At 37.8% G+C, this 27,323-nt stretch overlaps 2 protein-coding genes, 1 long non-coding RNA gene and 1 other non-coding gene across 24 annotated transcripts; 3 read left to right on the top strand and 1 right to left on the bottom strand.

Moving 5' to 3' along the window:
• Window positions 1-1,734: 1,734 nt before the first annotated feature.
• LOC126967304 (uncharacterized) lies at window positions 1,735-5,139 on the top strand. 2 transcript variants are annotated; one of them, XR_007729971.1, is made up of 2 exons: window positions 1,735-2,142; window positions 4,945-5,139. It is a non-coding gene; the product is annotated as an uncharacterized LOC126967304 (long non-coding RNA). The 2 variants fall into 2 exon arrangements; XR_007729972.1 differs by lacking the exon at window positions 1,735-2,142 and adding an exon at window positions 4,084-4,703.
• On the top strand, window positions 4,759-4,832 carry Trnat-ggu (transfer RNA threonine (anticodon GGU)). The gene has a single exon. It is a non-coding gene; the product is annotated as a tRNA-Thr (tRNA).
• A 3,377-nt stretch (window positions 5,140-8,516) lies between the features above and the next one.
• On the bottom strand, window positions 8,517-14,904 carry LOC126967107 (ctenidin-3-like). Of its 16 annotated transcripts, none has more exons than XM_050811520.1 (6): window positions 14,790-14,904; window positions 12,169-12,190; window positions 10,488-10,577; window positions 10,428-10,457; window positions 9,890-10,397; window positions 8,517-8,623 (listed from the first exon to the last, which is right to left on the bottom strand). In XM_050811520.1, exons 1-5 carry the CDS (start codon window positions 14,838-14,840, stop codon window positions 9,952-9,954), a joined length of 639 nt encoding a protein of 212 aa, XP_050667477.1. In that variant the 5' UTR covers window positions 14,841-14,904; the 3' UTR covers window positions 8,517-8,623; window positions 9,890-9,951. The 16 variants fall into 16 exon arrangements, 15 of the variants coding, with proteins under 15 accessions (XP_050667477.1, XP_050667479.1, XP_050667478.1 ...); XM_050811522.1 differs by having other exon boundaries at window positions 10,518-10,577; XM_050811521.1 differs by having other exon boundaries at window positions 10,428-10,517; window positions 10,548-10,577; window positions 14,790-14,888.
• Window positions 14,905-19,159: 4,255 nt separating this feature from the next.
• LOC126967106 (dentin sialophosphoprotein-like) lies at window positions 19,160-27,004 on the top strand. 5 transcript variants are annotated; one of them, XM_050811508.1, is made up of 7 exons: window positions 19,161-19,298; window positions 19,609-19,636; window positions 20,087-20,251; window positions 20,495-20,659; window positions 26,281-26,412; window positions 26,541-26,662; window positions 26,848-27,004. In XM_050811508.1, exons 1-7 carry the CDS (start codon window positions 19,200-19,202, stop codon window positions 26,848-26,850), a joined length of 714 nt encoding a protein of 237 aa, XP_050667465.1. In that variant the 5' UTR covers window positions 19,161-19,199; the 3' UTR covers window positions 26,851-27,004. The 5 variants fall into 5 exon arrangements, 2 of the variants coding, with proteins under 2 accessions (XP_050667466.1, XP_050667465.1); XR_007729924.1 differs by lacking the exon at window positions 20,495-20,659 and having other exon boundaries at window positions 19,160-19,298; XR_007729923.1 differs by lacking the exon at window positions 20,087-20,251 and having other exon boundaries at window positions 19,162-19,298.
• The last annotated feature ends 319 nt before the right edge of the window (window positions 27,005-27,323 follow it).

Below are 27,323 nucleotides of genomic sequence, written 5' to 3'. Positions count from 1 at the left end.
CTTTATCGTCGATTAGACTGCTACGAATCTAGACTTGTGCATTTTGGCATGACGTCTCTTGTACAGCGTAGGAAAGTGTTAGACCTTGTCTTTTTACACAAACTGATTCATGGCCACATAGACAGTCCTCTATTATTAAGTAAAATTAACTTGGCTGTCCCACGGCATTGCAGCCGTATTATTAATAGGAAAACGTTCAGTCTACCCTCAACACGCACAAATTATGGTCAACATTCTAGTTTATATCGCATTTTTTCTCTGTATAATGAAGTCTGTCAGAAGGTAGACATATTCAATCTGTCAGTCCCTAGATTCAGAAGATTTCTACTAGAAAAAGGGGATTATTGGCTTGGGGACTGTGGGGTTGAATTGTGTTCATTTAGCTTAAGTTATTGTTTTTAGTTTTATATAAAATCTAGAACACATTTAAAAGCATGCTGTGTTCACTTCCAGAAGGAGGCACTCGCCCCAATATGTTTTCGTATTTTTCTGTTTTATACAATATTAAGAGTGTATCCCGTTTAGTGAACCTAATAAAAAAAATCCAAATTGAAGAATTGGCGAATAGGCATAGTTTTGCCGCACGTGTGGCTAAGAAAATTTGACAGTTAACAGACATAGATATGGTGCGACTAGTTAACTTTAGATACTTCATAGTATTACATCCTATGGTATAATATTATGGGGCAGTGCAGCCTATTAATATCCGCATGGTTGTGTTGGAGAAGAGGGCTATTCGCGCTATTTGTAACCTAGGTCCTAAAGAATCATTAAGAAAAAACTTTTAAAGAAATAAACATTTTTACTGTTGCATTTCAATAGTATATTCTTGATAATGTTCTATATGTTCATAAGTAGGTACATTAAGGAATTTGCTAGAAGTTGTGATAATCATAATGTTAACACGAGAAACAAATATTGTTATGCCTACTACGCGGTTAAGTCGAGTTAGTGACTTACTAACATATTAAAAACATAAAAGACTTTTTATTGGGCGATGTTTCCTGTCCTTATACAATATGATCCCAGAAAATGTACAAAACAAATGTGTTACGAAATTTAAAAGAATTGTTAAAAAACGTTTGTGTGAGAAAGGTTATATAAAATAAATGATTTTCTTAATGATACCACAGACTGGGAATGGAGCGAACACCCTCAGGCTCTTTAATTATAAATGTTTATGATATTACTTACATCTTAATCCATATTGATATAAAAAAAGCCCGCTGAAATTCTTGCGCCCGTTCTTCTCAGGTCTGAGGTACTCTATTTTTAATAGGTGTTAGTTTTTGACGTTCTTTAAGTGATTTTGAATAAAAATATTTGAATTTGAATAACCCTTTAGCTAGGTAGGTCAGTAAATCCATACACTGTTGTAAAGACACCACAAAAGAAACGCATCCCATACCAATCTGCTGATTTGTAGTGCAAGCAGGGTGTCACTGTTGCGCTTTATAATTATTTCTTATTCAAATATTATATAGAATTAAAAATAAAATTTCAAATCGGTTCAGAACCGGTTCGACTGGATGCAGATGTACCAAACATAAAAGTAATACAAGAAATGAAGGACCTCCTTCTTTTAAAAGAGGGTGGAAGTAATGAATAATATTTAATTTAATATTTGCAAGGAGTTGTGTCTGTAACGTGATATAATAAGATAACTTATTCATAATAAACGAATGGGGAAATAAATAAATTGCAACAGGAATTCAGTTAAGTAGTTCTTGAGTTCTTTTTGATGGCAATTGTGAACCACCACAATTGCTCAAATGCGCTACCTGTGCTCATTTTAAAAAAATGTGGCAGGAACGTTGCCGGATTTAAATAATTTAAAAACAATAAACATAAAATTTTCTTCCCTGTTTCATTGTACGTTTAGCAAAGTTGAGAGTAGTACTGTCATCATTCATCTGAATGCCACATATCCAGGTGGTGACAATGTTATAATATATGCTTGTGGCGTGTGAAATTCGACGGCGGATATCATAAACCATTGTTAAATAGCTCAACATTTAGGTACACCCAGACGGTATATGACGTCTCGCTATAATAACCACAGAAAACTGGACACCAGATACAAAATGCATCTGACCAGAGATCAGAGCAATATATCATTGACGCATGTTATGTGCATGCCAGGTAAATATAGATCGTATAACTACTAATGGTTTGCATATTAGAAATTGTCTACATCGGCAATAAATTAGGCCTTTGTGATGAAGTGATTGTGTTTATCAGGGATTTCGTTAATGACCAGAATGCTAGGCTGCTACGGTTTTGTGATAGGAAAAATGCTAAAACAGTCAAAGCCAAAACGTGCAAACGTCGTAGGAAACAATTTTGGATTTGGGAGTAGTACTGACTATGAAGAAACCACTTTAGACTGTATAAATTTATTGTTTTAACCCGCATCAAGTATGATTTTCGTATAAATTGTCAAATTTCTTAGGAATAAGTTTCTATAAGGACAACAAGTGTCTGTAACGTGATATAATAAGATATCTTATTCATAATAAACGATTTTCTTCATTAGTTTGCAGTGCTGAAGTATTTTGAACCAAACTGTCGAGTATATTTTATTATTTTACACGTTTTTTTTAAACGGGGACAAGAAAGCGCTTAAAAAGCGTTAGCGGTGCCACGGGTAAAATAAGGGCATGTGACCCAGTGACGATCTTTTCAAATAATAACCGGGGTCCCCGTAGTGAGAGTGAACCTTTCTACCAATAGGTAGACGACAATGGCTCAATAAAGCTCTGTTCAAACTGTGGCTCATAACGCGCGGGACGCGGGACGGAAGTCGCTCGCAACGATTGTGTCAGCTAACTTGTATGGACGTGTTCAAATTGACGCGAGTAGTCGCTCAAGTTGAAGCGAAACAAGAGCGGGACGCCCGGTGGGATTGTTTGATCTCACAATGTCTCACTGTAGAACCAAAAATGACACGCGGGAAGTCGCGTCAGTTTGTGAGGCTAAGCGAGCGAGCGAATTACGCTAAAACGCGTCCCGCGTCAGATTGAACAGAGCTTAAAGTCAACGTTGCCTGTGAAAAATAGCGCATATCTAGTAATCACTTAATATGATTTTGTCTCAAATTTAATACAGATCTGATACAACTGTACTAATCTGAGTCAGATCAGTTAATCAATTTTTTTATTGTGAGTACTGGAATCGTAATGAAAGAAATGGTAAAGAAAGAACCCTCTGTAACCGTTCTGTGTGCAGAGTTGAAGTTGTTTATATGGTAGTGTTTATAGAAATACTAGCGCGGATAGAAAGAAACTGGTTGGTTGTTATGAATGCGATAGTGGTCCTCAATCTTGTTTACCAAAGCTGTGATTTTATTAGTGTTAATTTAAACCTTTTAACATGTAGACGTAACTATTTTTAATTATATTACCAGCGCTTGGTTTTCCTAGCCCTAATGAGGCGCGTAGATAGGACGATGTTTATTGAAGTTATACTTCTTTAGGCCTGTTATGAGAGTGAAATTTTAAGATGCGCGCGTATCACTGTAACACAAAAGTAACAGAGTGAAGGTGGTTCCTAAAATATTTTGATTGATATTTTTCTTCGTCCATTATTAGGACAGGCAAAGGGTTTAAGCCCATACAGCCGTATTCGTTATTTAATAATTAATTGTCTAAGCCATCTTTGCAAGATTTTAACAATATTGTTATTTCTACAAACGTAGAATAGCACGAGGAATAAATAATTTTAAGGATTTTTGCTTTTTTACGCCAAAGAAGTATAATTTCTTGCGTTTATGCGTGCATAAGTACACACACTTTTTGTTGTGTTTATTTGACATGAAATCGGCAAGGACAATACTTTCTTCAAATTATAATTAAAATTTGTAAAATAAATCAACTAGTAACCTTCACGTCGATAGTTTTTTGGTTTGTTTTAATTTCCTTCAAGTATGCAGTTTTTTATAATATAATTTTACATAAATAATTATAAAAGTTTTACGAAAACTGTAGTTTTTATCACAATTTAAAATAATGGAATAGATAAAAGTGTTATGTTGATAACATATTTTTCAAGATTTCTTGCAAATGTACACATTAAAAAAATATAGCTTTATAAAAACTTTTAATCACGTTCTAATATCAAGACGAGCTGATTTATTATGTGGCCAGACCTGAAGAGTCTTTGGAGCGCTAGAACCAGAACGTTCGCTCTCTCATTTTCTTCAAAGAAAATTTCAGATGATGACCAGTTCATATTCAATTCAAATTCAAATATTTTTATTCAAAATAGGATTTAAAATCACTTATTGAACGTCAAAAACTACCACCCATTCAAAAGAGACTGCCTCAGACCTGAGAAGAATGGGCGCAAGATAAAAATAATAATTTTTAATACCCAGTATTATTATACAAGGTGCGGAGACAATTTCAGATGAAGAACTCGCAATAATTTTTAAAACGCAGTATCCCGATACAAGGTGCGGCAATGGAAGGAGTGACGATTAAGACAGCAGACGAACAAATGATGCTTTTTGTGGTTAAAGCACTAACTTCAGGCATTTGGACCTCCAAAGTTGGTTCAGACAACGTTCAGTTTCACCTGAAACTGAACGTTTTTTAGCAAGGAAAATTATACAGCGCCTCTAGCGGTTACTAACGTTTACTCGCTATCGACTGTAAGTGAACGCACGTTTCGATTGCAAACTTATGGTAGGGGTACAAGTTCAGGTTACGTATATTGAATTATAATAATAATATAGGATTTTATGACGATTCGTCACTCGAACGGTTAGCTCAGTTGGTTAGAGCACCGGCACGGTACGTCGGAGGTCGTGGGTTCGAGTCCCGCATCGTTCATAAAATTTTGTTTTTCAAATTTTATTTGATTAGTATTGTCCTTAAGCACAATTTTGCCGTTCCGCTTTCAGTATGAGAATGAATGATTTGCTTAATATAGTCTCGATTTCAGACAGAAGTTTGTTCCGGTTCTCGTCGACGCTATCCCCAGAGATGTTGACACAGCCAGTGTAAGAGATACACATTCTGCTGTCATCTGCATAGCAATGCATACCGCTGATTTAAGTCAAGTCATTTAATAATTCATAATTAACGTACCTAACTGTGTAATAAATTAAGGCTTAATAAAGAACGGGGATCCATTTTTTTGGCAATATTTTATTTACCCCAATTAAACTAAAAATTTAAAATAAGGGTTTCATATTGATTGTCTATGGCTCTCAAGTGCATAAAACATTGTAAACATGTTAGCCAATATTAGCCTTACTCTTTGAAATGTATAAAATAACCAAAATTAGTCTACAAAAATAGGGACTTGACCAATTCAAGCCTAGGTCAATGCAACTTTGGGCCGAATGTGTTATTGTTTTTTTCACAACTAAATATTTTCATAGAAACTATCAGCAAATTTAAATATTTTATGGAATTAGGACCCCAAAAGCTATGAGGATGGGAATATATTATTTATCTCTCTAGCGTATTAGATAAATAATTGGTAAAATGAGTTTAAGTTTTGGTTTGTTACAAGGGCCAAATATTACTGGATTGACAAGTGTTTAAAGAAAATAGCTTTAAATTTACAAAGAAACGCCGTAGAGTTTTTTTTAAAGAAAATAAGGGACGAGACGATCAGGACGTACAGCTGATGGTAATGGATACGCCCTGCCCATTACAATGCAGTGCCATTCCGGATTCTTGAAAAACCCCAAAAAGTCTGTGTGGCACTACAACTGCGCTCGTCACCTTGAGACATAAGATGTTAGGTCTCATTTGCCCAGTAATTTCACTAGCTACGGCGCCCTTCAGACCGAAACACAGTAATGCTAACACATTACGCCGTTGGCGACCCATAATAGCTAGCCGGCATCCTGTGCAAAGGAGCCTCCCACTGGTTAAAATTTCTTCACCCGTGTGACGTTTTGGGTTATCATGGAGCAAAAATGGTGAAGATCATTTAACGTGTCGGGGCTCTTTCGCTGAGATTTTCATCATAATTGTTCGAGGTTCAGTACATTAGATTGGGCTTTGACTTTATCTGAGTTAGCTGAATTGAATTACACCATGAACTGACAACACTTTTCATCACACGTTCACAGTTCGATCCAAACGTTCTGTTCTACATGAAACAGCAACTTCATCGCGTGTGGAAAAAGGAGGAGGTTCTCAATTCGTCGGTATGTTTGTTTTTTTATAAACTCAAAACTTTCGACTGGGTGAACCGAATTTGATAATTCTTTTTTTATTTGAAAGCTGGTGCTTGTCGTGTGGTCCCATTGTAATTTGGTCCAGATCTAACTAGAATTAGATTAATTAACTCGATTGTATAAAAATACGCAATTATTTATATACTTTTTAGTGCACTTCTACTAAATATGCTAACTCGTCCCATGAAAATTTGTTACACTGTGTTGCAAGAAATATAAGGCTTTTTATTTTAATTATAAATAACCTAGTACATGGAATAGAATAGCCGATGAATTATAGCAGCTAATGAGATATTACAGACACTTTTACCATCATCATCAGCCCAAAGAGGTCTACTGCTGAACATAGGCCTCCCTAAAGACTTTTTGAGAAGACACACAATGAAGCGATGTCTCTACGCAACGCCAAGTCATCCAGCCGTTCATAGAGTACTGGGTCCCCAACAAATTGAGATGCTCTGCGTTGCTCGTGGTCAAATGGATCGAGCTGATACTGGGGTGCGCCACATCAGAGATGACAGCAATACTCCATATGTGGCCGAACCTACGATTTGTACAGCGCTAAAATGTGGGCCAGCTTGAAGTACTGCCGTACTCTATTTATGACGCCCAGTTTCTTCAAAGACAATTTGGCTTTGCCCTCCAGATGTCCGCGGAATCGGCAATCGGGAAGTGTTGTCGAAGAGCGGTGATACGACAAATGGTTTTTTTTACTGGTAAACGTGCAAACTTGAGTGTTATTGGGGTTAAATTGGACGAGGTTCAATTTACCACATTCCACGATCTTCTCAAGAGAGGACTCGATAGAAGACACAAGTTTCTCCCGGCACTGGTCGACGATTTCCCTAGAGAGACCTGCACAGCCCGTGTATATGGCATCACGTGCTGTCGTCTGCATAGTAATGTATGTTGAAGGTTTCCAACATATCATTGATATGCAGAAGAAACAGTGTGGGCCAGAGCACACAGCCTTGGGGCACCAGCGTTCACGAGCTTGGGATTCGAGCAATAACAGTCGATACCGACCTGTATGCTGCGCCCAGTGAGGAAGCTGGAGGTCCAATTGCATAAGTTCTCGGGAAGCCCAAATGATGGAAGTTGTGAGAGACGCGCCTTGCGCCATACGATCAAAGACCGTTGCTATATCCAGGCTTACTGCCAGGCCTTCCCCCTTGCTTTCAATAGCCGCCGCCCATCTCATCATGTGTGAGGTATACCAGAAGATCATCTGCCGACCGACCATATCAAAACCCATATTGTTGGTCGTTGATCAACTGGTGACCCTCTAGATATAGACCAAGAGCTGGCGGTTAATGCTCTCCATGATTTTGGAGATCAGGGAGGTAATAGCAATAGGCCTGTAATTTGCTGCATCCGAACTATCTCCTTTTTTTTTGGATCGGATGGACAAGGGCTGATTTCCATGAGTCAGGGACTACGCCTTTTGTATATGACTACCGGAATAAACGCGTTAGCACCGCGTCAACTCAGGGGCAAACGTTCACTAGGATAATCCGAAGGGAAACAAACCTTGCCCCCAGGGTAGGATGCAAAAAAGGAACGCATCATATCCCAATCTGCTGACTTGTAGTGCCAAACGCGGCAGGTCGCTGGTACTCTGCGACGTGCGCGTCGGATAGGCCTTACCCTCCTGACCACGCCATTGCGTGGACCATTGTCCGACATTCCGAGACCCCTCTCGGACGTCGACAGAGACCTGGTAACTGTCGGGATGTGTAGTCAGCAGAAGATCTACTAAGGATGGATCCACATCCGGGAGCCGCCTTGGTGACTCAACCAATTGGGACAGACCGTATTACCTGGCGTATGCCAATGCAAAATTATGTACAGATCGCCCTGCGTTGATTGTGGTACGTGACTCAAGCCATTCGGCATTGTGCCCGTTGAACTACGCACGACAACGATTTCAGCAGAGGGCATCTGTACAAGCACGTCGCCAATTGCCGCTTGAACGTACCCCAGGAGATGATCCAGTTCAGCGTTACCACTATGGGACATGTAGACACACGCATAGATGCGGATGCGGTCCTCGACACTGACCTATACGAAACATAGCGGCACTAGACTGCTACTTCACGCTGGTATTCTGTGCGAATGTGGTATTTAACCCGGACGAGTCTTGCCCGATTGTGCTGACGTCATAAGACAGCAGCGTGACTCTTCCACTTCTAAAAGAATTTAGTCGCCTCTAACGACACAGGGAATGTACTGTATTCTAGTGGACAGGACATATCTCTAATCATCCGATGAACAACTTGCTCGTCTGGCTACTTTTTACCAAACCAAAATTAAAACAAGCTTTTGATTTAATTTAGATTAATTTTATTAAGGAATGTTTTCGACCTAAATGTCATTCTTCCAATTTCAGAATATTGATCAGCCCATGTAGGATCTTAGAAAGTATTTCTGAAAAAATTAAATATATTAAAATTAATGTTCACGTAGCAAAAGAGCGGGTTGCGATTTATGCCAGGCACATGGTGCAGTTGTTCTGTTTTTTTTTAACTCGCCCGGAACGACCACAGCCATGTTGAGTCATATTTACGTACCTATAGGCCACGGACGAGTAAAAAAATAAGGACTCCATGTCACCTTACATATAAGTGAGGCACCAAAATAAGCCGGTAAACGTATAAATACATAGCCCCACGCATACACTTACACTAATACAAGCCGATCGGCCGCCATTATGAGATTTGCCATCGTCTGTGACAGATCAGTTTGCGTCGCAATAAAATATTTTAAAAATGCTGTCGTGCGTAGTGAAAACGTGTAAAAACAATACTATAAAAGTATTTGTGGATATATGATTATTTAAGGGAGAAAAAATTGTGTAACTGGTATACCCCGTAACCTCACACACACTAGCATAAAGGTGCTTCACTTGCTAATAACACGGCGCGGAGTCCTTCTTTTTTTACTAGTCCATACATATAGGCATGCTGCCTTTGTTCCAAATACAAATGTAAAAAAATTAAAGAGAATAAAATATATTAACCAATAGAATAAAAAGCTTAACTTATAAAACAAATGCTGTTTATATCTTCTCTATTTTTCATTAATTTTGTTTGCTTACAGCACTGGTTATTTGTACCGGGAGAATCATTAATCGCCTATGCAAACTAGGTCACTAAAATAATCGTTATCATATTCCCTGCTGAATCAAACATGAAAGGCACAGCGAAATTTCTTCTTATATGAGGAGAGAGAAACGGGCGAGACTTCATACGAAGAGTTGGTTGATCTGATCTGTGCCGCCCAATTCAACATTTGTAAAAGCCCCAAAGTTACCATGCTTATCATCTAGATGTTTCTTTTTTCCACGTACTATCAAACTGTGGAATACACTTCTCGCGGTGTTTCCAGGAGGATACGAAATACGTACCTTCAAAAGGGCACGTACAACCACATTTGTGGTCGGTTGTGACTCCTCATGGTGTTGCAGGAGAGTTTGAAGTGTAGTCTGGGAAGATCACTTACAAACAGCTGACCCGTAAACACGATGCTGTTTCAATTTATTTTGGAGAGATTGCCTTATATGTAATTCATCAAGAAGACTTCATATTGCTAATGAATATTAATCACGAGCATAAATTTTCTTTAATAACAGGCCTAAATATATTTCAGAATATGTGATATATGTCTATGTGTGAAATAGTTAAATTGACTTACAATTATTTCTGACTTTATTAAGCAATAGGCCTCGGTGCTGCCGGTCCTTTAATTGGTTGATATTATGTATGACTAGGTGGATTGACCTGGTTTGTAGGTGATGGTTGGGACAGTCTATCTGATCCATGTTCACCTGGCCCCTGACCTTCTCCTCCACCTGGACCAGAAGGAACACCTGGACCTCCTTGTCCACCTAGTCCTCCGTATTGACCTCCTAGTCCACCTTGTTCTCCATATTGACCTCCTTGTCCACCTTGTTGACCTCCTTGTCCATTTGGACCTCCTTGTCCACCTGGACCTCTTTGTCCATCTTGTCCTCCGTATTGACCTCCTTGTCCACCTTGTCCAGCTTGTTGACCTCCTTTTCCACTTGGACCTCCTTGTTGACCTCCTTGTCCACTTGGACCTCCATGTTGACCTCCTTGTCCACCTAGTCCTCCTTGTCGACCTCCATGTCCCCCAGGACCTCCTTGATGGCCTCCTTGTCCACCTGGTCCTCCTTGTTGACCTCCTTGGCCACCTGGTTCTCCTTGTTGACCTCCTTGTCCACCTAGTCCTCCTTGTCGACCTCCATGTCCCCCAGGACCTCCTTGGTGACCTCTTTGTCCACCTGGTCCTCCTTGTTGACCTCCTTGTCCACCTGATCCTCCTTGTTGACTTCCTCCTACACCTGGTCCTCCTTGTTGACCTAGACAAGAAAAATAGATAGGTAATACATCCCGTGCAACGTTTAAAAAAAAATAAAGGTGGAATAGGAGGGCAAACGAGCGTAAGGGCTATTAAGTGATCACCGCCACCAGGATTCTTCACCACCACCAGATAAAAAGAAGTTTTGCCTTCTTAGTAGGAATGTGTTCATGATTTGTTGGAGGTCCGAACGTCGAATTTTCTTGGAAACACTGCGCAAGGTAAAGGTTAATAATATCTTGCTCATAGTAATCGAATATTATTTTCGTTATTGTTAACTAGAGGACCCGACAGACGTTGTTCTGTCAATAAACGGTTCGAGAGATATTGTAAATGCATGAGTGAATGCGTGGGTGGGATCGTGACACGACAAACTATATATGTAAACCTTCCTTGAGTTTCAACGAATCTATTACAAAAGATTTCATTGAGATCGGTCGAATAGTTTAGGAGTTATTAGGGAACATACAAACATACATACTCTTTTATATATTATATAGATTCAAAATGAAAATAAAAAGGCATAAAAGGCATTTATTTTCTCAAAATTAATTCCTTTAGAATTCTTTTTGATGTCATTTCTAATAACTACTATATACTACTACCGCTTCGGAAACAAATGGCGCTCTGAGAGAGACAAAGCGGCGCAAGAAACTCTCCCAGCATTCTTTTTTTTGCGCTCTTTTCAATAAAAATATACAATATTGTACAGTCATTTCTATCGCTATAAAGAAGTCATAATCTAGTCCCAGGCTGTCCGATCATTTAGATATTCAGCAGTGGAGTAATAGGATTTACGACAGACCCATTTTTTATAAAACATTTAAATTTATTTATAGATAATGCCTGAACAGTGGCTGGGACTTTATTATAGAAGTGTATACATTTACCCTTAAAGCTATTATGTATCTTATGAAGCCTACTACAATTAGTAACAAGCAATCCCTTATTACTAGTGTTATAATAATGAAAATCACTATTAAGAGCAAAAAGGTGACGATTTTTGTGAACGTATATTAAATTTTCATAAATGTACTGACAATGAACAGTCATAATATTTATTTCTTTAATTTTTTTTTGAGGGACTGTCTATAACCAAGCTGATATATAGCACGAACAGCTCTCTTTTGCAGAGCAAACACTATATCAATGTCAGCAGCATGACCCCACAGTAAAATACCGTACGTCATGATGCTGTGAAAATAACTAAAGTACACTAATCTAGCGGTCGCAACATTCGTGTACTCTCTAATCTTTCTAACTGCATATGCCGCAGAGCTGAGTCTATCTGCTAGATGGGCAATATGTGGACCCCACTGAAGCTTTTTATCTAACGTGATACCCAAGAAGACCGTAGTGTCCACAAGTTCCAATCTCTGGTCATTTATAATTACGTTGGTTTGTACCTCCGCTGTGTTTGGTGTAATGAACCGTAAACACTTTGTTTTTTTACTGTTTAAGTGCAGATTATTCGTCTCAAACCAACTATCTTTGAGAGTGCATTGTTTATAATATTATTATATTAGTCTTTTGTAAAAGAAGTAAATGAAAAAAACATTGTACTACCGGAAAGGATAAATAAAAGTGCTTACCATATGCAGAACGTTGAAAGCTCTGAAAAAGATGTGAATTTTTTAATAATTTTTGGATGATTTTTACATTTAAGGCGGTTGAAATTGATTTTTTAATCATAGCAGCTGCATGGTGTAATCGTTAGGCATAAAAGGCATTTATTTTCTCAAAATTGATTCCTTTAGTCTTCTTTTTGATGTTATTTCTAATTTACTAGATACTACAACCGCTTCGGAAACAAATGGCGCATGAGAGAGAAGAAGAGGCGCAAGAAACTCTCCCAGCATTCTTTTTTGGCGCTCTTTTTAATATAAATATACAATATTGTATTATCATTGCTATTGCTATAAAATTATCATAATACAGTCCAAGGCTGTCCGATCACTTAGATATTCAGCTGTGAAGTAATATGATTTACGACAGAGCCATTTTTTATAAAACATTTAAATTTATTTATAGATAATGCCTGAACAGTGGCTGGAACCTTATTATAAAAGTGTATACATTTACCGTTAAAGCTATTAGGTATCTTATGAAGCCTACTAGAATTAGTAAATGTGACCTATGACGATACTAAGCTATTACGATTATACCTTGATTCCGTAACTATTACAAATATCAAAAAACTTTAAGCTGATATCGAAAGTACGATACCTAATGAGTAAAATAACATCATTAACTTTTTAAAAAATTAACGAGAAGTATCCAATATATTAATATTCGTTTATATATATATAGCTCCGTATATTGGCCTAAGGAGTTATAAGGAGCATCCCCTGCCACCAAATAAATTAAAAAAAAACGCTCCGTACATCTGTCGCAGTGTTCATGAATTTTTTTTTTATTGTTATATTTATTTTCCACATGACGTACGATTTTTCTGCGATTTATTTATATGCGATTTGCACACATGGTTCGTCATGCTCACTGATCACTGAATGTCATTGCTTGCGGCGGCGTCGTGTGCCGGGTCGTCTCCTTCCCTCAAATATGTGAGAGGGGTATGGGTGCTGCGTGTGGTACCAGGTTATAGTTAATAAATCATTGTATTTGTTGGATGCAATTATTAATTGTGACAGTATTCGCACGAGATTTGTCTATCGGGCAGAGCTAACTGACAAAGCAGAAGACTGGTGACGGCAGGGACGTTTTGTCTAAACCCGAACTTTTGAGGGAAGTCGAGAAGTTCTACGGACAGTTATACACGACCGCACGGGCACCTGTTACCAACAAGGCTGAAGACCCAAGAGCCAAATTAACCCGACACCATACCGAAGATATCCCAGACGTCAGCCTGTACGAGATTAGTATTGCCCTTAAACAGCTCAAAAACATCAAGGCGCCGGGTGATGATGGAATAACAGCTCAGTTTCTGAGAGCTGGTGGTACCCCTGTACTTAAGACCTTCAATTCTGCGACCAGAAACTCTTCAATTCCGTGATCCTCGAGGGAAAATTGCCACAAGCAGGCACAGAAGTATAGTGGTGCTTTTCTTCAAAAAGGGCGATAAAATCCGATGTCATATCGCCCAAGCTGTTCACCGCTGCGTTGGAAAATGTCTTTAAGCTTCTGAACTGGAACGGACTGGGCATCAACATCAACAGCGAATACATCACTCACCTTCGATTCGCAGACGATATCGTAATCATGGCAGAGACAGTCTCAATACAGATTCCCAAGAAGTAGGTCTCAAAATGAACAAGGACAAGACGAAGATCATGTCAAATGTCCATGTCGCACCTACTCCCATAAGAATTGGGAACTGTACTCTCGAAATTGTCGACGAGTACGTCTACCTCGAACAAACAATTTAGTTAGGCAGGTCCAATTTCGAGAAAGAGGTCACTCGTCGAATCCAACTCGGATGGGCATCGTTCGGGAAGCTCCGTAAAACCTTCTCGTCCCAAATACCGCAGTGTCTGAAGACGAAGGTTTTCAACCATTGTGTGTTGCCAGGGATGACTTACGGTACGCAGATGTAGTCGTAACTATGGCCTTTTGAGAAAGCTCATGGTCGCTCAGAGGGCAATGGAAAGGGCTATGCTCGGAGTTTCCCTGCGAGATCGAATCAGAAATGAGGAGATCCGTAGGAGAACCAAAGTAACCGACATAGTCCAAACGATTGCGAAACTGATATGTCAGTGGGTAGGGCACATAGTTCGACGGCCAGATGGCCGTTGGGGCAGTAAAGTCCTCGAATGGCGACCACGTACTGGAAGACGCAGTGTTGGTAGGCCCCAACAAGATGGACTGACGATTTGGTCAAGATCGCTGGAATTCGTTGGATGAGAGCAGCGCAGGACCGATCGTCGTGGAAATCTTTGGGGGAGGCCTTTGTCCAGCAGTGGACGTCTTCCGGCCGATGATGATATAATATAGTGACGTTTGTGAGCGTATAGTTTAAGCCTAATTCAATAAAGGCTATTTGACTTTGATAATATTTACACTTTCTTTATTGCTAAAATTCAAATAATTCGTTCTTCTTTTCCCCGCAGGTGTAGTTGAAAGCACCATGTATTTTTTACTCGTGGAAAAATGCGATTCCATTACGAGGGCGTATTGAGGCCCTCGTCTTCGTCTCGTTCCTATAAATTGCATTGCAATATTACTACCACTACAATATACGTATAGAATTTCTTACCCTGTTAACAAGCAACGTTGTTATCAAAATTAAACAAAATATTTTAGACATTTTACTTTTCTTCTACTAACACCATTCGAAATTATATTATTACTTACTACTGAAAGTAAAACATCCAAAATGTTTCCTTTTATACTTTTAACTAGAATTTAATTATAGATAACACATTACATCTAGAAAGTTATATTTGCTTTCTTGCCATAAAAATAACGAAGAAAAACATTACGTAAGTACAATGGGAGCAAGTTTTAAAGCAATAATGGTTTTTGACGAGATGGCTATACGATATATTTACAACGAGTCGAGTGTTTTTTATGATTTTATTTCGATGAAAATTGTAACTCCAAAGAATCGATGTAAATACCTCATTATATCATAATATTATGTCATATAATAATAATAAAATATAATATAAATGTTATTATAATATTTAAAAGTTTAAATATACTAATTCTGCTGCAAAATTCTGTCAAATAAAAAGAAAACCAACAAAAAATTCTATCGAGTTGTTTGTTATCAATCCGCAAATTAAGGAAAAAAATCTAATTTAAAATGACGTGTCATTATCATTATATCAAGTTCGTAATCATATGAATCATTATTTAATGATTGCAATAATATTGACTTCGATAATAGTCGTGGATAACACTGAAAATGTTTAGAACTGGCCAGTTAGAAACATTACTAATGAAAACTTTTTTTGAATTTCAATTTAAGAACTTTTTGGTAACCTAATGTAGTATTTGCATTCATTTGTCATTTGTTTTTGTGTATTGGCGGCAAATCTGAAACACGCGAAAATGAAACGAACGTGAGAAAATTTTTGGTCAATGATTTATGATGACTTTCGGTGTGGGCTTACTCAACAACAAAGCTATGATAGGCTGCGATCAGCATTTCTTAATGAAGCCTCATCTCTATCCACTATTTACAATTGGTATGAGTCAAGTTCAATATAACACGAACATTTAGGCTTCACGAAGCCTTGTACCAGATGGATTCCCCATACTTTAACCGACCACCAGAAACACCTTCGCATGGACTGGTGTCGCCAAATGTTAGATAAGTTCAACGGCGGTGGCTCTAATGCTGTATATTTGACATCATCACAGGTGATGAAAGCTGGATATATTGCTACGAACCCGAAACCAAAAGACAATCAGCTCAGTGGGTGTTTCCTTTCGAGGATCGGCTAACTAAGGTATTTACATTATCTATATTTGAATGGAAGAAGTCAAGGAAAAAAGAATTGCTTCATTCTTTGGTCGGAAATGTCATTTCGCGACAGTTGTGCTAGAAGATGGAAGGACAGTTACTGCAGACTGGTATGTCAATCGCTGTTAGCCTATTGTCTTGGAAAAAATTCGACAGCAGCGCCCTCGAAGCAGGATCCTCCTTCACCACGACAATGCTTCTGCGCACTCCGCAAAACGGACTGTTGAATATTTGACTATGGCAGGTCTCGAGGTAATGAGTCATCCGCCATACAGTCCTGACCTGGCGCCCTGCGACTTTAATTTATTCCCAAGAACTAAAGAAAAACTTCGAGGAATTCGCTTTACTAGCCCTGAAGATGCGGTGAAAGCGTACGAAAATGCCATAGAAGAGACTCCTAAGGAAAAATAGGCCCACTGCTTTTCTCAGTGGTTCCATCGAATGCAACGATGTGTAGAGAGGAACGGAGATTACTTCGAAAAACAATAAAAGTATTGGCAACTTTCTACATTAAGCCGTTTTTCATTTTATAAACATTTTCAGTGTTACCTAGGTATCTTTTAATTTAAGATCATTGTTTTTGTTGTAGGTTTTGTCGCCAGTGGGAGGCTCCATAGCACAGGATGCCGACTAGATTATGGGTACCACAACTGCGCCTATTTATACCCAGAAGCAGTAATGTGTAAACAGTACTGTGTTTCGTGCCGAAGGGCGCCGTAGCTAGTGAAATTACTGGGCAAATGAGACCATCTTATGTCAAATTGTGACGAGCGCAAGTGTAGTGCCGCTTAGAAGTTTTTGGTTTTTCAAGAATCCCGAACGGAGCTCCATTGTAATGGGCATGGCGCATCAATTACCATCAGCTGAACGTCCTGCTAGTCTCGTCCCTTATTTTCATAAAAAAAACCTAGGACAGTTTTTTAGATATCTATTCTATTTTTTTACTTCACGAACTGTACTCAAAAGATTTTTTGCATATTTTTAAAGATCAATTATTTGAGTATTCACCACCAAAATATCAAAAATGTATATTTCATACTTACAAGTGTTTTAATAATTAAATCGAAAAAAGGGATTTATGGCCAAGGTACAAGCCAACCCAAGGCCAAGGAGTTGGGGATAATTTACGGAAAATATAAATATTCCTAAAACCGTTTGACTCGTTTAAATAACATATTAAACAAAAAATAACTCATAAATCCTGAACAAAATCAAAATGATATTCATAGTTACAATTATCCAAGGTACAATTGATTGACAGTGACCTTCAACAAAACGGTGGATTTCAAATAATTTGGGGTTACTTATGTCGTAACTTTATGATTCTTTTAATACTAGTTAAGGAAAAGAACTAATGGCATATAAAAGTTCAGTGACTATTATAATAATAATTTTTATAATTTTTTTTGTATTTGTATATTTGTTGGATGCGATTACTAATTATGAATTTGATTAATTAATTAATTTTTGCTTTTGTTTAAGTTCTTTCTAAAATATAACGTATTTTACATAGTCGTTTAAGTTTCTTCAATTTCAATTTCATCTCGAATGCCTAAAAATATAATACCCACCATTTGGATGTGTGGAGTGGATGGTGTCCTCTCCAGTGCAGTTTTCAAGAAGTTTTCTTCAACTTACAACAAGTGTAGAATGAACTTTCTTGTGCGTTGTCTCCAGCATGACACGACATGGGTACCTTTTCTAAAAGGCCGGCAACGCTCCTGTGATTCCTCTGGTGTTTCAAAAGAGTGTGGGCGGCGGTGATCACTTCACATCAGGTGACCCGTACGACTGTTTGCGACGTGGTCCACACTCCGGACCAGCTAATGATCGGACGTTCCGAAAGAGGCTTCGGTCCTCAACACTAACCTATGCGAAGCATTATCTGACTGAGTGTCGTACTTTATTCGGACGGGTCTGGTCCTTTCGTGCTGTTGGCATGATTTGACGGCAGCATGACTCACCCTATAAATGGGTTTATTATTCATCACATTAAAAGCATTATGCCAATAAAACAACTGTTATATTCCCGCTATCGATAAAATAATTAGCTAGTGTCTTTTTTCTGATATTTTAATTTATTTTTTGTTTTTATAATGAAGAAGAAAAATTCAACACTAATGTTGTATGTATATATATTTTCGTATTTATTGCAATAAATAATTTTCAATTATATAATAACCTCATGTATTGGGACATATTGTCGTATTATTGGGAATAATAAAAATACATTTTTGTGTGGTAGTTTCATGTTGCGTTCGACACAACCGAATTCGAGCCGCACGCCCGGAGAAACACCGCTCTCCCACTAAAAACCGACGTAAACGCCCCTCAGATTCAAATGACAGCACGTATTACAATAATATAATTAGTAATTCAATTTGAATTTAAACTTGTTTATAATTTTTTACAACTACAAGTGTATGTAAATACCCAAGTGCTGAATAAATATCATTATTTCATTGTGTAAACTCTAGAACGTTGCCGGACTTAGTAGTCCTGGAGAATGCATCCCTGGATGTCCACAATAACGATTTTTTCCTAATGGTGGATGACCTGGCTGCGCCGCGAACTCTGGAGGGGGCAAACATGGGCTGAATCAAAGCCTCAAACCACCCCCCTCTACATTTATAGCTGTGAAATTTTGTAACATTTAGGGACTTCGATCTATACAGGTTAAGATTTCAGTATTTCTAAATTCCTTAGGGCAATGTCCTGAGGAATCAAATATAAGAGGTTTACCGGCTCCACAAAAGAGATCTGGGCCTATGAAAGGAGATGAGGCTCCATACTTAGCTAGCCAGCCAGCTATCTCATTACTTATTGCGTCCAGGTTTTTTTTTCTCTTCTCTGGCAGAGGATATACAGTATTCTTTTATTTTCCTACACTCACCATGAAGTTATCGTGTTAATTATTCCTGTTAGTGTTAAGAATTATTCCTGCCACCGATTTCCAAAAAAGCATTTCGTTACCAACAAGCATTAGGCCTCATTATCACAAATAGTGTTTTAGTACCTTTTCAAACAATATCAGTAATTTGTCATAGTAATTTACTTTTTCCGTTTTCAACATTAATAACATATTTATTTTTATCAGGTAATTTGTTTTTCTATTTATTCTATTGGAATATGTTTTTAGTCTAGATTGGAATTCGAAGTATCCATAGCTTTTTTGATGGATTATTGCATATATATATGCTCATTGGAAGACACGTTTACTCATATTGTCATCACTCAGACATCAATATGAAGTATGTTTGTGTCCTATTAATCATAGCTCTGTTCGTTGGAAGCGTAAGTATCAATAGTTAAGAAATATACGCTTATATTGTAATATAATATATGATTGAGTATTATATTTTTTTACAACAAATAAAAGGTGCTCTATACCTTTATTTTCTATTTTCTTACATTATTGAAAAATATTAAATTCGAATTATTGTTGATTCATATTCACCACGTATTCTGTTTACTTTAATTTCAAGTTAAAGTTTTAAACAAAACGGAATTGGTTCCTAAAATAATTTTTAATAGATTGGTAAATAATTGAGTCTACAGTTTTCATAATTTAAGTAATTAAGAATGTGTTATTGTAATTTTACAGAGCTTTCAAAGATGCCTGAACAACAAAGGTAATAATAAAATATATATATATAATAAGAAAATAAATAACAAACATTATTTTATTAAATTAACAAATACCTTATCAATAATATTATAAATCCCTTAATCACAATAACGCAATATTTCAATTAATTAGGAATCTTAATATGTAGGATAAAATAAATACAATTGTTAATAACTATAGTAAATACAAAAAATAATCTTGCAGTAACTGCACGGAAATAGTTTCTGCTGTTATCAGCAGGTAGCACAAACATCTTAAACAATTATTGAGTAACAGTAAAATAAAATAGTTTCCGAAACTATGTATTTTGAACTTCAGTTCACTTATAAATAAAAGTAAGAAGACACCTAAACTTGTATTTAATTTAAGTGATTTGCTTAGAAACTAGTCCTTATTTGAAACTGTTTGTACGTCGTCTAAATAAGATGCCAAAACCCTAATGCAATAATTTCAGTAAAGCGCGCTGCTGAAGTAGAAGATACTACATCAGCCGGCGATACAACAGATATCACATTTGCAACTGAGGCAAGCTTAGAGGATGCTGATGATGATAGCACGAATGAAAGTGTAGATGACACAACCTCTACTGCTGATGCAGAAGCTCGCACCTCTTCAAGAGGTAATGATCTAATAGGCTCCCTCTAACTATAATTGTGAAACAGTAAAATATAATAGTGTCCGTAATTATGAATTTAGAAACACAGTTTACTTGTTACTAAAATTAAGGAGAATACTGAAATAGTATTTCAATACTTTTATGTGATATACAACTCGATGTCAATTGCTTAGAAACTAGTCCTTATTTGAAACTTATTGTACGTCGTCTAAATAAGATGCAAAAACCCTAATGCAATAATTTCAGTAAAGCGCGCTGCTGAAGGAGAAGATACTACATCAGCCGGCGATACAACAGACATCACATTTGCAACTGAGGCAGGCTTAGAGGATGCTGATGATGATAGCACGAATGAAAGTGTAGATGACACAGCCTCTACTGCTGATGCAGAAACAAGCACCTCTTCAAGAGGTAATGATCTAATAGGCTATCTCTACCTATTAAAATTGTGAAATAGTAAAACATAATAGTGTCCGTTATTATGAATTTAGAAACTCAGTTTATTTGTCACTTAAAGTAAGGAGACAATAGAAATAGTATTTTAATATTTTTTGTGATATACAACTCGATGTCAGTTGCTTAGAAATTAGTCAATCAAGCTCGTTAGTCGATTGCCACTGAGTTATTTGTAATAGCCTAATAGCTAATAGGGGAGGCAACGCGCGGGACGCAGCCCGCGCACACATTCAAACTATTAGGTGCGCATTCGCAACAACCTATGACAATACTCTTAATCTACGGTTAGTCTGTTGGTTCGTCATCTGTATCATTGGCGTTGAGAAAATTGGGCTAATTGCCCTTCGCCGCTGCGGCCAGGCCAGTATGCCTGGCGACGTCGCAGATGTCTGTGGAACCATTGTCCCCTCTCCTTCCTCCACCGGTTGTGTAACAGGCTCAGAGTGAGTGGTAGTAAGTGACGCCACATCCTGTATCACGTCTGGGTCCCAGTCCTGGTCATCCTTGTTTGTCAACACTTCCGTTGAAAACAATCCTCTTCTTATCTGATCCATATGCGTGGTGACCCCATCTCTTAATTGCGGCACATATACAGCATACATAAGCTTTCCGATTTTCTTTCTTATTATCCCTTTGAGCCAACAAACTTTGGTGTTATTAATGTTCTTGGTTATCCAGACAAGATCGTTTGCGTTAGATCTGTGGACGTCGTGATAGGGTTTAATAAATCTAGCCGTGAGCGCAGCGAACGCCCAATCACTAACTCCGCAGGTGACTTATCAGTGCTACTATTTTTAGAGGTCCTGTAATCGAATAAAAATTTCGCAAATTTATCATGACTCGTTAATTTGTTACAGCTCGGGTGATATATAGGCGATAACAAATGTTAGATACCGTTAAGGTTACAGAATTCCTTGAATTCCAATGATGTAAACGATGTGCCATTGTCACTCACTAAAGTGTGTGGAATACCGAACCGCGACATAAAATCGTGTAACTTACTTACGACTGCCTTTGAGTTATGGGCTGAGGAAATATTATAACACTCAACCCATTTACTGTATGCATCCACAGTAATTAAAACATGTAATCGTGAAACGGGCCCAAGAAATCTATGTGAATTCGGTAAAACGGCTGTGGCGGCAGCGGCCAAGGCGCGAGAGGGGCGTGCACACGGCGCAGGCGCCCGCCATTCGTTCCAGCGCCGCGTCCACGCCGGGGAACCACAACCGATTGCGAGCCTCTGCCTTCATCTTTACGACGCCGAAATGCGAACTATGCAATCCCTTACACACATTTTCTTGCAAAGTCAAAGGAATAACTACTTTATGTCCCCGCATTAAAATACCGGTTTCATATGATAACTGAGTCCTACAATTAATAAATGGTTTTAATTCTGCGTCACTAACCTTCCTAGGCCAACCGTTTAACACATAATGGTTTATATTAGTCAGGTTAGTGTCGCGAGATGTTTCATGGCGCAAATCGTTTAACGTGACAGGGAGATCGCCGTCTGTTCGAAATTCACGTAGGCGGCGCGGTCCTCGAATTCCGTGCTCTCTTCCGCCGCATTTGTCTCGTTCTCGCCTCCGTATGCACGAGATAAGTAGTCTGCACAGTTTTGTTTACTACTAATATATTCGGCTAGAAATTTAGCGTACCTTTGTAGGCGATTAGCGGACACTTCGGGGATGCCTTTATAGAGCCCAAAAATAGTCAATAGGGGTTTATTGAAATAATGAAAAAAGAAAGGCTGAGACCGGCCATACAGGTATTAATGGAACCGTTTAACTCCAAAAATTCCTTTCGGATCAGTGCGTAGTTTTTTTCTGCTGGCAATAACGTTTGGAAAGCGTACGAAATGGGCCTTTCCAAACCCCCGGACCTATTTGCGATAGTACTGCACCTAATCCAGTCGGTGACGCGTCTACCGTTAATATTAACTTAGCGTTTGGGTCGAAATGTGCCAAGGTTCTATCGGACGCTAAAATGTTTTTTATTCGGATAAATGCATCACTGTGCTTATGAGTCCATTCCCACTTTGTATTTTTAGTTAATAAACTATATAATGGACTTAATACAGATGACGCGTCCGGCACGAAGTTCCGGTAATAATTCGTTAGACCCAGAAACGACTCTAACTGTGTTACGTTTGTCGGCTTTGGAGCTTGGAAAATTGCTTTGACTTTATCAGGTGATTTCCTAACTCCATGTTTATCTATTACGTCACCTAGATATGAAATTTCATCTTTAAAAAATGCACATTTACTCATGTGTACCGTTAAACCCGCATCATCTAAGCGTTGTTAGACCGTAGTGAGTCCTTCTTTGTGTTGGTGTCTATTCGAGCCCGTTATCAAAATATCGTCCAACAGAAAGATGATTCTGTCAATTCCCGAAAGCAAACAATCCATTGCGCGTTGGAAAATGGCTGGTGCGCTTGACAAGCCAAACACTAATTGGGTGAAATAAAAATCCCGCGATGAGTATTGATGCACGTTAACTTTTGTGATTTTTCGTTTAAATCAATGACGTTCTACGCATAATACATATCGACAATGCACCTCATACAATATCAAAGCCGAAACATGGCACATGCCATAAATGACACCAATGACGTTCTATACCTATAGAGAATGCACCTCATACAAAATCAAAGCCGAAATATGGCACATGCCACAAACGACACTGCGTTTACTCCAGTTGTTTAAAATATTATTGGTCAATAGGCAGCAATGTAAACACTATTTCAATTTCAGGTGCGCATTTTGAATTAAGAACCCGATTTGGACAGTGACATCAGTGGAGTAGCAGTTAGGTTTTTTTTTTAAATCCAGACGAATAAGTGGGTTGCTATAAGTTTTACGTTCGTCAGTTTGTCCCATTTTTCGATCAAGATCTGTTCAGTCGGAGGTTTTTTACGTTTTTAATCAAAAATTACACTCATATTATAAAGGGGAAAGTTTGTATGTTTATTTATTGGCTTATGTTTATATTTGTTACTTCTTTACGTTCTAAAGGGATTTGGATTTAATAAGTTAAGGTAAACTTTAATGAGAAAAACTAATACTCAAACTTAATATATTTACTAACATAAAATAATAAGTTAAACTGGTTATTTAAATGTTGAGTTCCTTGAATTAAATTAAATTTGTCTTTTAGACTTAGACATCTTTTCCAGGGTATCTTTTTGGTATTACCGTGTAAGCGGATATTGCTCGAACCCGAAGCCCGTGAATACTGGAGTGCCTCAAGGCTGTGAGTTATCTACCACGCTGTTTCTTCTGCATATCGATGGTATGTTGGACACCTCCAACATACATTGCTATGCAGACGACAGCACTGGTGATGCCGTATACACGGGCCATGCAGGTCTCTCTCGGGGAATCGTCGACCAGTGCCGGGAGAAACTTGAGTCTTCTATCGAGTCCTCTCTCGAGAAGGTCGCGGAATGGGGTAAATTGAACCTTGTCCAATTTAAGCCCCAGAAGTTTGCGCGTTTATCACTAAAAAAACCCATTTGTCGTATCACCGCTCTTCGACAACACTTCCCTTAAAGCCTCGCTGAGTATCGGAATACTGGGTCTCGAAATCTCGAGTGATTGCTAATTTCGTGGCCATCTGGAGGGCAAAGCCAAATTGGCTTCGAAGAAACTGGGCGTCATTAATAGAGCACGGCAATACTTAAAGCCGGCCCACATTCTAGCGCTCTACAAAGCGCAGGTCCGGCCACACATGGAGTATTGCTGTCATCACTAGCTGGCGCACTCCAGTATGAGATTTATCCATTTGACCGCGTGCAACGTAGAGCAGCTCGAATTGTCGGGTACCCAATGCTCTGTGAACGGCTGGATCACTTGGCGTTGCGTAGAGATGTCGCTTCATTGTGTGTCTTCTACCGATTTTATCACGGGGAGTGTTCCGAAGAGCTGTTTAACCTGATTTCTGCCGCCGAATTCCACCTTCGCACGACACGCCACAACTTAGGATATCATCCCCACCATCTGGATGTGTGGCGGTCCTCCACAGTGCGGTTTTCAAGGAGCTTTCTTCCACGTACCACAAAGCTGTGGAATGATCTATCTTGTGTGGTGTTTCCGGGACGATACGACATGGGTATCTTCAAATAAAGCGCGTACACCTTCCTTAATGGCCGGCAACGCTCCTGTGTTTCCTCTGGTATTGCAAGAGATTGTGGGCGGCGGTGATCACTAAAGAACAGGTGACCCGTACGCCCGTTTGTCCTCCTATTCCATAAGAAAAGCGGACTTCAACATTTGTTTGTATGATAGCTTTTGTCAAATTTAAAATGTAGTTAAATCCAAAAAACATAAATACTTTAGTGGTGAAATATAAATATGCTTATTTAGTTTGTAGATTTCTTCACATCTCTTGCTACCAACTGGTGCCAATCTTCTTTCATTATCTCGTGTTCGGTAAAACTGAAAAATATTAGCTTTTACATATTTTCGGTGTAAATAAGTATCAATTATTAACAACATGAAAAACAATATTGCTAATCATTGTTCACTAGGCCTTTAAAAAAAATTAACAAAAAACAACCAACTTCAAAAACACTATTCCAAAACAATAGATATAATATACACTCAAAAGTAGAAAAATAATTGCGTATTTTTATACAATCTAATTAATAAATCTAATTCTAGTAACATAGAACATGGAAGCACCAGCATTCAAATAAAAAAATAATTATCAAAATCGGTTCACCCAGTCGAAAGTTCTGAGGTAACAAACATAAAAACAGCATACCGACGAATTGAAATCCTCCACCTTTCTGAAGTCGGTTCGGCGACTCTATTGTTTTCATTTCTGGCTGTGTCCTTTCATCTGTCTCATTCTGACAAGCGGTTCTTGTCTGTGGACTTTCAATAATTGTACCATATTTAATAAAAAAAATATTCGTTTTTATTAAATTTCTTACGCTTTTTGCATATCAATCTTATATAAATAAAATAACCTTACAGATCATAAGTTAGATCAGTTAATGTATTATTTAAGGACTTTGTATAGCACACATAGGCTTGTTGATTGACACGCAGTTGACACATGACTAAGGAGAAAAGTGTGCTTACATTGTGTATAAGCACACTTTTGCCGTTCCGTTATCAGACTGCCAATGATATGTCCATATGTATAGAACGTCATTGTTCTTATAAATAAGATGCGAAATATATAAAGAAGACCCTTATGCAATAATTTCAGTTAAGCGCGCTGCTGAAGTAGAAGATACTACATCAGCTGGCGATATAACAGGCATCACATTTGCAGCCACTGATACAGGCTTAGGTAATGCTGATGATGATAGCACAAATGAAAGTGTAGATGACATAGCCTCTACTGCTGATGCAGAAACTACCACTTCATAAATTATAAAAGTAATGATTAATTTTGAACTTCAATCTATTTATGAAAGTATAGGAAATTTGGTGTGTGGAGTTCGTCAGCTGAAGTATTTCAGTATTATTAATTAATTACAAATTGATTCAGCATAAAGTATTTTGCTATTACGCTTTTAAAAACAGATTCTTAAAAGCGTTTCCTTCTTTAATTTCCAGTAAAGCGGGCTGCTGATGAGTCTACCAGTGTAACAACCGGTACAGGTTCAGGTGATGATACCACAGCGGTGACAGAAAGCGTAGATGACACAAACTCTAATGACGATGCAAGCAATTGCTCTTGTTTAGAAGGTACTACTACTAGCTTAAGATCAAATTGTAATGAACTAAGTTTTAAAATAATTTAGCAAAATTATTTCATATTTCTTATTGGTATGAACATAATTGAAATTTGATTGGACTTTCTCTTGAATATGTAGATATATCATCAGCTGGTGATGCAACAGATAACACATTTGCAACAACTACAGCAGGCTCTAGTGATGCTAACGATGATGCCACAGCTTCTACTAATAATGCAAACACAGCCGCATCTTCAAAGGTAATAAATAATGGAGCTTTGTAATCATTGAACTTTGAAATTGTCTGCTTCAGTTTTGGTAGTAAAAAAAGTATCGTATCAAACCTAGGAGTAAAAAACTACTCAAATTATTGTTATATTGTAAGATATATTATGTAAACACAATTTAAATTAATATATTTCATATTTTTTTTATTTACTTTCAGTGAAATGTTCCATGATATCATAGAAGCAGCAACTGAGGGAGGCGCAGCTGCAGATATGCATAAAATAATGAATAGTAAAACAACAAATTAATATTTCCTTATAATTTACATTAATAATTATCTAAATAAATACAAATTAAAATTTTATGATGCTTAATGCGGCTGTTATTTAATTAGTGTCTATATAATCACAATAAGCACTGCTACTTCAACTACTGCGGAATTGCTACGGTAATCAGATAAAAAAAAATTTTTAGTGTAAGTTTTCGACAGTTATGTCTAACTTTACCACTGTATAAATCTCTAACTTCTGTCTTATGTCGTTTAATAACAACAATAAATCTAAGACTTCTAAAATTCTTGTCAGTCAGTGTTTATATTTATATTATGTCCTTTTATAGCTCGTCAATGGCTTCAATGAATTTGATAAAAATTGGTTTGTAGTTAAGCCCAGTGAATAATAAAGAAAATAGATA

The sequence above is a fragment of the Leptidea sinapis genome, chromosome 12 (assembly GCF_905404315.1).
Source record: "Leptidea sinapis chromosome 12, ilLepSina1.1, whole genome shotgun sequence".
In the NCBI taxonomy this organism is placed as follows: Eukaryota; Metazoa; Arthropoda; class Insecta; order Lepidoptera; family Pieridae; genus Leptidea; species Leptidea sinapis.
The sequence above is the reverse complement of the archived record's forward strand: the minus strand, read 5'-3'. Positions and strand labels throughout refer to the sequence as shown.